At 33.6% G+C, this 12500-nt stretch overlaps 1 protein-coding gene across 3 annotated transcripts in view; it reads left to right on the forward strand.

Moving 5' to 3' along the window:
• SMC1 (structural maintenance of chromosomes 1) overlaps nt 1-3766 on the forward strand; it is a 16019-nt gene extending 12253 nt beyond the window's left edge. Inside the window, exons 15-17 of one of the 3 annotated variants that reach the window (XR_003475414.2) lie at nt 478-655; nt 921-1106; nt 2392-3766. Coding sequence is in view for 2 of the 3 variants with exons in the window: in XM_027352681.2 (XP_027208482.1) it covers nt 478-655; nt 921-1052 (310 nt within the window). In the remaining variant the exon portion in view is untranslated. The remainder of the gene's footprint in view (nt 1-477; nt 656-920; nt 1107-2391) is intronic. The other 2 variants (XM_027352681.2, XM_027352682.2) reach the window with 2 other exon arrangements.
• The last annotated feature ends 8734 nt before the right edge of the window (nt 3767-12500 follow it).

Below are 12500 nucleotides of genomic sequence, written 5' to 3' on the forward strand. Positions count from 1 at the left end.
AATGTATGCATAATGACACAGCCCTTCAGGCATGTATCACTTATGTTTGACTAATAGCCCTTTACATAAATATAAGCATAGTCAGTTTGGATAGATGCTGTAGCATCTTACCCTGGCTTTTTACAGGGCATATACACTGTTCTGTAAATAAATCTTATCAAATCAAATCTATATATATACAGTTGGGTGATATACATTCTTGCCTTGATGTATTAAGTTCAGATACGAGGTGGCAAGTATGCTTGCCATATTCATTCTGGCCTGGTGTATATTTTGTGTACTGAACAGCGGCTTGCTTGTTTGTCACCAATAGCAGTCTTGGAAGATGTACAGCATAGTTCCCTGTGATTCTGATTTTTCACTCTAAGTGGCTGACTGTGCATGGTACCTGATTATTATTATTTGTTCTGGCATGAATAGGAACTACATTCAGTGGGTTAAAATTCAAATCCATTAATCAGAAACTTTTGTTCTCAGTTACCAACCTGCTCCGTTCTTCGTGCTTGATGAGATTGATGCAGCCCTGGACAACACCAACATTGGCAAAGTTGCATCATACATTGTGGACATGAAGTCACATCTTCAGACCATTGTCATCTCGCTGAAGGAAGAGTTCTACCAGAATGCGGATGCTCTTGTTGGAATTTGTCCAGATGTAAGTTTATTCTTAATTATAAGGGGGTCCCTGATCATGATGATCTTAAATTTCATTATCATAATCAAGATTCTTAGTTTTGAGATGGGATAGAAAAGGGATTAGGTAAATAAATACTTTCAAGAACAAATCTAGTTTAGAACTTCATATACAAGTCAAAATAACTTTAGGTAAGGAATTACAGTTCCCCTGATTTCATAGATGTCAACAAAAATTCAGTCTCGAGTTAGAATTAATCAGTATCCCCGTATTTCCCACTTTGCAGCCGGGCGAGTGTCTGATCAGCAAAGTACTGACCTTGGACCTAGAAAGATACCCCTTGCAAAGAAGTGAGGAGCCAGATCCTTTTGGTGTCAAGGTATGTGACTTGCTTTACGCACACCGAAAGCTCCCCTGATGAAGTCTGTGCCAGAAGGAAGTGAGAGTGAGTTCCAACCTCTCGCCCCGCCTGGTAAAGGGTCCCTGTTTTCGCCACCCCCAAACCTATGCCCCAATTCGTGAGGGTTGTCTGGCATTGCGTGGATATTGTTATTGATATCGATAATAATATTGTTATTCTTGATTTTAGTATTATTGTTTACTTATTGTTTATATTATTTTTATGCTGAGTTATTATTTTTCATATATTTGAAATGTATTCTTCTTTCTTATTATCCTCATTTTGTCTTTTTTGTGTTTTCGTAAATAGCTGTACTTTTTTAATTTGCAGATACCATATGATTTGAGTTTTTTGAGATAACCAAATTAATGTTTTTTATCATGTATTTAGTTTGTTTATATATATTTTTTAGAATTATTTATTTTTATCTATTCTCAAATAAGCACACACATGGATCCTTTTTTTTTCCCAGACTGAAACTCATTGTTGCATATAATTACTTTTTAGTTTTAACATCACATTAATTGCAAAAAAAAAAAAAAAAAATAGATAAGAAAAAGGTGAAATGATTTTGATTATATCATGAGTTTTGAAAAAATTTCTGAGCTATTATTTTATTATTTTTATTATTTTTATTATTATTATTATTATTATTATTATTATTATTATTATTATTATTATTATTATTATTATTATATATTTTATTTTTATTTTTTTATTATTATTTTTTACTTTCCTTTTTGTTTACATATATATATATATATATATATATATATATATATATATATATATATATATATATATATATATATATATATATTTATATATATGTATATATATATATTTATATATATATATATTTATATATATGTATATATTTATATTATATATATATTATATTATATATATATTTATATTATATATATATTTATATTATATATATATTTATATTATATATATATTTATATTATATATATATTTATATTATATATATATTTATATTATATATATATATATATATATATATATATATATATATATGTATATATATTTATATTATATATATATATATATTTATATTATATATATTTATATATTTATATATTTGTATTATATATATATATATATATATATATATATATATATATATATATATATATTTATATTATATATATATATATATATATATATATATATATATATATATATATATATATTTATATTATATATATTATATACATATATATTTATATTATATATATATATATATATATATATATATATATATATATATATATATATAATGTATATAATGTATATACACACTAATTATTTTTCTTTTTCCCTTTTGTTTTAGATCTGGCAGAGGTAGACTGCAAAACTGGTTCCAAAGAATATTTTTTTAACCATTGAATATTCAAGCAGAAGGCAAAAGAAAAAAAAAAGTTCTTTTCTTTCTTTATTCCCTCCTTCCTTCCTTCCTTCCTTCCTTCCTTCCTTCCATCTCAAAAATTGAATGTAAAGCACAATTGGTGATACTGTATTTCTGTAGATTGCCCGATGCCTCACTGGCCAAAAAAATGTTCTCGCAGACTGCCCATTCCCACACCTTGATACGGCTGTAGGTAGAAAGGTGTGGCAAACTGAAAGTTGATTTGTTTTATTTTATTATTTTTGTATTTATTATTTTTTTTTTTCTTTTTCTTTTTCTTTGAAACTTGTAAACAAAAGAGTTTTAACCACATGAAATCCATTTGAAATCTTGTGAGTAAAAAGTATACTACATGCATGAGGTGGGATATTTTGATTATATCTGTAGATCCCCCTCTATAAAGCTCTTTGAAAGTAAGTAACATCAAGAACTATCTGTTGACTTTTGTATATAAGTAAAAAGTTAAAATGAACCTATGGAAGTAGATATTTAGTTTTGTATTTTCAAATTTTTGGTATTTGTTTGTCTCTGGATAAACACAACTTTATTTTGAGTTTTCCATCTATTAGAGATAATTTCCATTGTTGGATGGTATGTACCAACTGATGCTTAAAAATAGTGCTATTTGCTAGTGTTTCAGCCCATTTTTTGAGTCCATATATATTTATTTATGCATTTACAGTTTTATTTATTTATAGTAAAACAAAATATGATAAAAGAATGAATCTAAAAGATCAAAGATGGATAAGATATTTATACAGCTCTGCATAAGTATTGCTGGTTTTCCTTTTTAAGAAGTTGGTATTGGTCTGGTAGTCTGTGCAGATTGCAGTACAATCCTCATTGTTGATTTCAACACCTGGCGAATGTTATAAAATATTACTTCCAACTGATGTTTATTATGTATACCAGTCAGATGATATTGTGGCCACAGCTGAGCATCAGAATGTAAGAACAGCAGCAGAATTGTTTTGTATAATTATTTATCTCTTATAAATGTGTGTATATATGTTTATATACATACACATTTAGATATATACATATTTGTATAATTTTAGTTCAAAAGAAAGAAAAATAAAATTTATTAGATTGTTGGAGCAGAATGAAAAATTAAAGTAGTACTCTGGAGATGATTAGGTCAGATTACCATAGCAGTTTTTATTTTTATAATGTTTAAGTGGAAACATGTATAGGAGAAAGATGCAGATTTTATTTTATTTTCAGTTCCCTTGAGTTTCAGTACAAAGAAACTTCAGCAACAGAATTTTGTCCTTGTGAGTAAATAAAAGAATATTCTGTATTGACTTTTTAATTTACCTTAATTGATCCCCCCCCCCCCCCCCATCCCATGCCCACAGTTGTTGTATGGGGGCTTAAGTGACTGGAAGGTCTTTTCTTCTCCCCCATTCCTTTTCCTTCTCTTCCCCAAACTTTCTTCTGTCCACTTCCTAAGATGTGAGAGCTGTGTTGAAAGGAAAAATGCTAGCTGCGCACCAGTCCTAAATGGTCCTAGAGAGCCATGGGTAGGGCATTCCCATTTAGTTACCTAGCCCTTGGCTTTCATGGGGACCCTGAAGGGTAAACCATTTCTCTGCCCCCCATACTCCAGGCATGCCATGTCAAATAATGAATTTGTACTGTTAATATGAGCATTGAGGCTTGCCCCTTTATCAACTAGCCCCACAAACATTAACTTTCCTGATTCCCTGGCTCTACTTTGATCATGACTAAACACTGCTACTACTTCTCCCTCCTCAATTACCTGCTCTCAGCTCAGTCCATTCCAACCTTCAGAAAACATCCTTCACTCCATCTCATCCTACACAGTCTTCATTTTCAAGCCCTTCTAACCTTATAACCAATATGCATCCTTACTGCCCACCTCCCCATAGTATTACTTCACTCAGTACTATTCCTTTTCTTTCTATCTTTAACCTTCAAGTACTTCCACCTCTGCAAATCTTTTAAGTACTCTTTTCAGCCCAGCTAAGTTGGATAATCTTTTCTGATTCCCCCTACAGCCCCTTACTCTGACAATACCCTCCTATTTCAATGTCACTAAAAACAAGTAGGCAAAATTTCCTTCTGCAACCGTTCCAATCATTGGCGCCTTGACATAGTTATATCTGAGTCTCAAACTGATGTATATCCTGTCTTATTTCACTGGCAAACCTGTTCCTTACTCCTTCCTTAATTTTTGTACCAGAACTGTTTCCATCTCCCCGTCTGATTGCCCTATCTATTACAAGGATTGGTCAGACAGTGAAAATGACCTAAATGCCTGCCTCATTGACTGATGCACTATCACTTCATTGCTATACTGTTCCACCAGAGGCCACCAAAAGTCCTACACCAATATTGCCAAGATTACCTTGTGCAGATACGACCGCCATGAACTTTATGTTGGTGGAGAATCCTGCCCTGTCTGACCATATCAGCCCCTCTTCAGTTGTCAGAAATGTTGGCATTTTGGTCACCTTGCTAAGCATTATCTCTCCACAGCTCTGTCCTCTATGTGCCTAACCTATCCATGATCGTTCAAACTGCCCTGGATAATCATGGACATGTGTCTGTTGTGGTGGCTCCCATAATGTATTTTATTGGGGCTACCCTACGTACAAGTTCAAGTCTGGAGTAGCAAATTAAATTTGGCCTCGCTTTACATGAAGTCAGGCAGGAAGCACACCTAAGAGGTTTTTCTTGCTACTTACTCTAGTGGTATCCTTTGGTCTGCTGCTCGCCTTCTCCCCAGGATGTTTCTACCCCCCATATCTCTTCCTCCTACTTATTTTCACTTCTACCCCATGTCTCTCTGTCTATTTCTTTTTCCGTTCTAGATCGAGACACTCCTCTCTCCACATCAGACAATCTAACTATTCCACACCATCCTTTTCTACATCTACCTCTTCCTTTTGCCCCTCATAGATCTGTCACCCCATAAGAAAACCATTGTTTCTCAGACCTCCCCAACTTACCCCCTTTTGGAAACTTCAGGACATTCAAAACTATCAAATCATGACCCAAAATAACATACCTATCCGTCATGTATCTTCCAATCACTGCTCCAATTCCCACTACACTTAAGTAACTGCCAACATCCATCCTCCTCCAACTCATGTTTTGCTACAACACCCTTCTTCCTACTCCCTCCCAACACATGCCATCTGTCTTCACCTTCCCCATGGATGCAAATGTGACTCCCTTTTGTCACAACAGTGCACTTACCTAGGTTCCTCCCCCTCCGGACATTTCTCCCAAAACTGCTCTTTGATCTAATTGCCTTTAATCTCCCTTTCCCCTTTTGCTAATCCCTGCCTTACCCCATGGACATCCTTGTGGAATCCCACTTTTTCTTTAGACAAGATTACCTAAACTGCTGTATGACTTTTGTCATGTAGCACATTTAATCATCAATTTAACCCCATCTTAACCCTTTTCCCTACTGGATGTTCCTATAGTGCTATATGAACATTTATATTGCTTTGTAACCATAAACCATTACCTCAATTCATTATCTTTAATAGAATCCAGTCAAATTACTTCTGAAAGTACAGAGAAGTTGGCTTTGTAAAGGACATTTGAAAATACTGCTCTACACTGCAAATTCAGAAATTTTGAAAATATATTTTTGTAATATCTGATATGAGTAACATCCTGTAGCATTGCCCATCCCTTTTGTTATAAAGAAGAAATAAATAAAACTGAAATATTAGCAAAGGTTAACTAACACATGTATAATTTAGGTTAAGGTTCTGAAGAAGACACAAGGAAGATCAGTAAGTTAACATTTGTATAAGGGATCTCTTACAAATACATGTGTGAGATGGTTATAAGACTAAACAAGTCTCTTGCCAATAAATTCTGAAGTTTAACAGAATTCTCATGTACTATTATCATACTTGCCTCTTTGGATCATCAAGTTTCAGAAAAAAGGTGATACTGGTAATAAACTGAAAAAAAAAATGACAATCTAAGTGGTTGATACAAGGAGGCTGATTATGCAAACTAGAGTGAAGGTTACTTACAGGTTTACAGCAGCAGCAAAAGAGCACAATTTTTTGGAATGTGACATCTAGAAATACTAGGCAAGTGATTTATGCGCTAAATATCGTCCCTTTTATACAAAATAACAACCAGTAAGAGCATTATATGTCCCATTCTCACACAGGCAGTGCTCCAGGGAATGTGATGTGTGGGCATGAGTATCTTATAAAGAAGAGCATAAAATATGCATACATACAACTCTGGATGGAGGAGGCCAGTAAGATGACCTAGGAAGTCATGGCCTGAGCAGACTGATCAGTCCTGTCATGATGAGGTAGAAATAGGCTGAAGCCCTGCCTGGCAGCTTGCCATGAGACCCTTGTAGGTAGAAAATGAAGAGTGAATGTGGCTATATGCCCCAGTCGGATTAGCTTCCCAATGATGATGATGATACATATTGTAACATGACATGAATGACCTGTCCTCTTTAGCCATAACCCAAGTTAGCACATCACCTGGAGCTATGATCAAGTCAGTAATGATATGAATTACACATCTTCCAGAGCCAAAGGCGTAATACCAACAAATCTGACTAAAAGCTTAAATTATTATTTGATTTATTATTTCTATTGAAAGATGGGTAGTTTGATCATTCAAAACAAAATACGACTCATAATTTATCTATGGTATTTGCTTCTCTAGTTTATGTTTTCTTCAATTCATGACTACTCTTCCCATACACCATTAACCACATTAATATCAATATATGATATGGGAAAGTGTAAGATATAGTCAGATTATGTATTTTGGGGGGAACAAGGCTGGCAACATCAGATCCCTTCCACTAGTCACATGGTCAGCTAATTGGTGACTGATCAGAGGGTGGGAAGTAAATCAGGCATATCTAGTTGCAAATCTTTCATTAAGAAAACTGCCTTGGCTCTAACATTGTTTTGCCATGAATTTGCAATAACCATTGTACACTTCATAGCCTTTTATTTTACAAGCCATGCTTTATTACTGTGAACAGATTTCAGTTTTTGTAAAATTTAGTTATGAGTAAGGAATGGTGTCAACTTTTTTCAGCTACCCTCCTAATCATATTTGCTCTTGATATATAATGATAGCCTCTCCATATCTCATATTTTTCCATTTACGTGTATACAAAAGTAAATACAGAGTTAAAGGCATTAGAGCATTCTTTTCTTGTGTAGTAAATGTTATAATGAAATATCAACACAGGAGTTGAGACTTATGATGTTTAGGTATGGTACTCATGACATGGGGAGTGGTCTCTCATATATCCAGATTGAACAGGCTATATTAGATCAGCAGATAACACACTAATAGGTATTCTGTGAAAAATTCTGATGGGAACAAGCTCTGAAATGAGAAATCCTTGGTCAATAGGAAGGGTCCACAAATTTTATAAACCATTGACTCCATGGAATCCTTGATCCTTCATCAACCATCAGGCATGTAAGATTAAAGTAATATATCAGATAAGTGATATTATACTTTATGGAAAGGCACACATTCCTTTTCCCTTTCCCTTTATTCTTTCTCAGTAAAATTTATTGCTCCTTCTTTAGTTTCAATTTCTTTTCCTATACTGGAAGCGATCATGTGAATAAAAACATTTATTTTTTATTGACCTGTTTATTATTCATTTTTTATATCATTATTATATTTTAATTTCTCATTGTTCCCTTGGATGGTTCCATTGATATGAACCACTTTGGAAACTGTTCTGTAATAATGAAGACTGAATTGGCAATTTTTTAAATGGAAAGAAAATTTAATTGCAGCTGTAGAATTTAGTATCAGGCATGACAGCTGTATGATACTTTTTTGGGGGGAGAGGAAAGATGCGCTAAACAAGTGTAAATGAAAAGGAAGGTACTCCTCAGAATCTGAGTTTCCTATGGAAATATAATTTTTTTCTGGTCTAAGTTCATAACCAAATTTATATTTGGGCCCTTCAATATTTCATCAGCCAAAAGCAGTGACACTTGTGCCACATTCAGTGCACTAGTTGATGAAATGTAACCTTAAGGCCACACCAATTTTATTTGTTGCTTCTTGGATTAAAGAAAAAAAAAAAATGGAGCAACGGCAAAAAAAACACAAAAAGTCTGGGGTGAAAATATAGGCCTTACAGAACATGAAGAATAACAGGATTATTCAAATTTTCAGCTTTTCATGGCACATTTTATATAATGAATCCTGTCCTTTGATCTATTACTACAATTCCAAATAAAAAATTGCTTTTGACTGAATTTACTTGTGTTCCATTTACTACTATTATTGTAATTTTTGTTTTTTATGTTTAATAAGCCAGTAACCTTAAAAAACAAGCAATCCATACCCCATAAATAAGAACCCATACAACAACAGTGCTGTCAGGTCCCTTTCCTCTGGCATGTTGTTGTATTTTTTGGCATGTAAACTTTCAGCTTTACAAAGAAAACATCAATCTGCTCTACTGTCTACATCCTCTAAACTTCTCTATAACTAAATTCTAAACTGAACTAACCTTATAGTTTAAAACTGTTCTAGAATTTAGAGTGGCACACACCAGCACACAACAAAACCTTCTAAGGCACCATATTGTTTTGAAAAATAAAATGCTTTTTGATTGGTTGTCCTCTAGCATATGACTTCAAGGAAGCTCTCTAATAAAAGCATGTCTCTCTAATAGTGGCAATATTTACAGGTTTGCAAAAGCAAAATCTGTAATGGTTTCTGGTTCGGCCTTTTTTTTCTAATTTTCTAATGCAAAAAATTGAAGAGGGAAATCCAAGAACCAATACATAAAACTGGTGTGGCCTAACTTACTTATGATGGTAGAAAAATATTTTGGTGGTAAGGGGGCTGTCGTCGTGGAAGTTGTGTTTATGTTAGGGTTGTAGTACCTGTGGATGATCTTGGTGGTTATTCAAGATAAAGGCCAAAATACCAAGTCTACACCCGAACAACCAGCTCTCTGTCTAGAGGACCTGGCATCGCCAGGTCTGTCCTTGCAGTCCAGCCAGGAGCATCAATGAATGAAGCTGGTGGTTGTTGCTCGCTCAGTAATAGCCTCACAAATCTGTCAGTGTATATAGTTAATCAATGCATTATTATATTATTAAAGTTGTGGAATATAATTGTGCCTCCTTACCCATTCCATCACAGGCATATTCATTACAGGGGCAGAGCACAAAAATAAACATTGGGAGATAATAAAATATCAGATGATTAAGTTACTACTCCATATCAATTGACTAAGTAACTCTATGATCCATTATGTAAAAGGTACGGTTACAAATCCTGACAATTTCAAAGCTCATTTGGGAGTTATATTTGCTTTGTAATTTATCTCACTCAACTAAACATCAGCATTACTTATCCCATTAAGAAAAAGACCTAGTTCCAGAAAAAAAGCAGTGGGCTTATGATCCAGACTTTCAAAGAAAATTAAGTTTGAACTCAAAACTTTTGTTTTGTGCATAATAATAGCAATATGGAATAGTTTACTCACCCTGTGTAATAACTGAATTTTTTTGGCAATTCCAAGAAATACTTTGTCCTATGCATTACCCAACTGAAAACCCAAGAAAGAAAATGTAAGCTAAATGAAGGAAAATAATTGGCCCCCTTATGTCATCACTAAAATGTGTAGATTTACAAGTACTTATGCTACTTTGAAAGAAAAGTATATCTAACTATTCATTATCTCTTTTTAACAATGCTGGTACTAAAATTTCAGAATTAGAAGTCTCCATAGATTCCCAAAGGTAAATATACTTTCATATGATCTCATAGAATGTTACTTGTACGCAGCATATTAATTCTTTCTTTTATGTACCATAATTGCATCTAAACATTTCCAAAAGCACATCTTACTTAAAAGCAGATCTGCTTTCTTGTAACTAGTGGTACTAATTCCTAAAGTGAGGAAACATATTCACCACAATTTGAAGAAGCCAAACTGCATTACTCATGTCACAGAACCTATGAAGCTTTCATTTATATATCCATGATATTAATCATTTCACAAGAGATCATTCTCAAGTTGAGCAGCATGTATAACTAAAGACCATCAGCTGAAGTGAAAGAAAATGAAGAGAGAATAGAGGTATGAGGCGTGAAAAGGAGTGAAATGAGACCCAGAAGATGTAAGCTGCATCTTTAATAAACAGCTACCATTATCAATTTTGGTGTTGCCTTTGTTATCTAGAAATCAATACCATTCAGTATGATTTTCTATGATACATGGGTTAAATCTTGCTAAACATCAGCAAGTGTCATACAGGGTGACCAATGGCATACCTTCTTTATAAGTAAGACACACAGGCAGTAAACTGTGTCTGGAAATTTGTCATACAAGCATATACGACATTGATGACTTAAAAGACACTTGGTGCAATTTGAACATTTTATTTTTTAAGTTATGATTATTCTCTCCTGATGCTTATTGGCTAATCTTAATCAGAAGTAACTTACTTTCCCAATAAAGCACATTATTGACCTATCCAGACACCTGGCCTGTGGCAATGCTAAACATAGGTATTGGGTTGGACAGCACTCATTGTTGCTCAGATGATGCAATTTTTGAAATATTATGTCCCTAACACACCTTAACTAGTCTTTGTAATAATATTGTCAAATTATGTCCTATCTTCATACTAGATCATTTAGGATTTAAATATTCTTTATTTTGAACAGAGAATCAAAAAGAGGACATCAAATGAATCTATGATGTTTGAGTACATGTAAGAGAGAGGGAGAGTGTGTGTGTGTGTGTGTGTGTGTGTGTGTGTGTGTGTGTGTGTGTGTGTGTGTGTGTGTGTGTGTGTGTGTGTGTGTGTGTGTGTGTGTGTGTGTGTGTGTGTGTGTGTGTGTGTGTGTGTGTGTGTGTGTGTGTGTGTGTGTGTGTGTGTGTGTGTGTGTGTGTGTGTGTGTGTGTGTGTGTGTGTGTGTGTGTGTGTGTGTTTATGACAACTCAGTAGTCTGATTTTTTTGCTGTCATTTTTGAGGCACAAATTAGTGAATTGAATTATGGTACTATGCTTGTTATTCATATTGTTATATGTTGTGCATGTGCATTGGTGATTGCATGTAATGGCAGGAAATGAACACAGATACACAAATTGTACACACATACACAAGAAGACCATCTTATTCTTATTCTATTTTTCTTGAAGAGGGAAAAAACTGTGAGTAATAAGCAATGGTTGCATCTAGTCAAACAACAGGTTTATAATTCTCTTTAATCAGATACACAAACGATTTATTTGATTACAAATCTGTTAAGGCTGAAATTCGCAGGGTAATTTCTCGTTATTTCTTGTTAACCAGGAGGCTGGTTATTTGCACTAAAAAGGTGAATTATAAAAATCTCACAACACAACTTTACAAAAATTATAAAAACACCAACCTCTGCAAAACTGATTTCTTTCATTTGCAAATGCATATTGGTGATTTTACATATTCTTTGTCACTTTCACTTGCCTAATGACAAATATGAACATAACATTTAAATAACTACAAAATGGGAATTATTCCTTGTAATTACAACTCATTACCCATTAATGGACCCATTAGGTTACACAAAACCAAAAACATGAAGTGCAATACAGAAATCACAAGAGTGAAAATCAAGTAATCATTGAGATAACCCTGATTGTCCTGTCTTTGTCTGTTTTCTCAGACTTGCAAGAAATGATTCCATTGCAACTCTCCATAGGAGATAATACTTACTTTCCCTTCAGTAATTTGGATTATTGTGCACATAAAGAGTTCAAATGTACCATTATTTTTTCACTTGACACATATATCACATCAAGCTTGCTTTTAATACCTGTAACTGTTGTATTGAAAAAAAGAAAAAAGAAAGAAGAAAAAAAAAACATAAATAGAAAAATAAACAAGAAAAAATGCTTTACAGAAGGGAAATAAAATGTATGGGAGAAGTATTCATTGTTAATCCCAATGACGATAACAACTTGTAATTCTGTATTTAGTGTCATAATTGCAAATCAGACTTTTTGCTGCATGAAATTTCC

Source organism: Penaeus vannamei, chromosome 7 (genome assembly GCF_042767895.1).
Source record: "Penaeus vannamei isolate JL-2024 chromosome 7, ASM4276789v1, whole genome shotgun sequence".
NCBI lineage: Eukaryota > Metazoa > Arthropoda > Malacostraca > Decapoda > Penaeidae > Penaeus > Penaeus vannamei.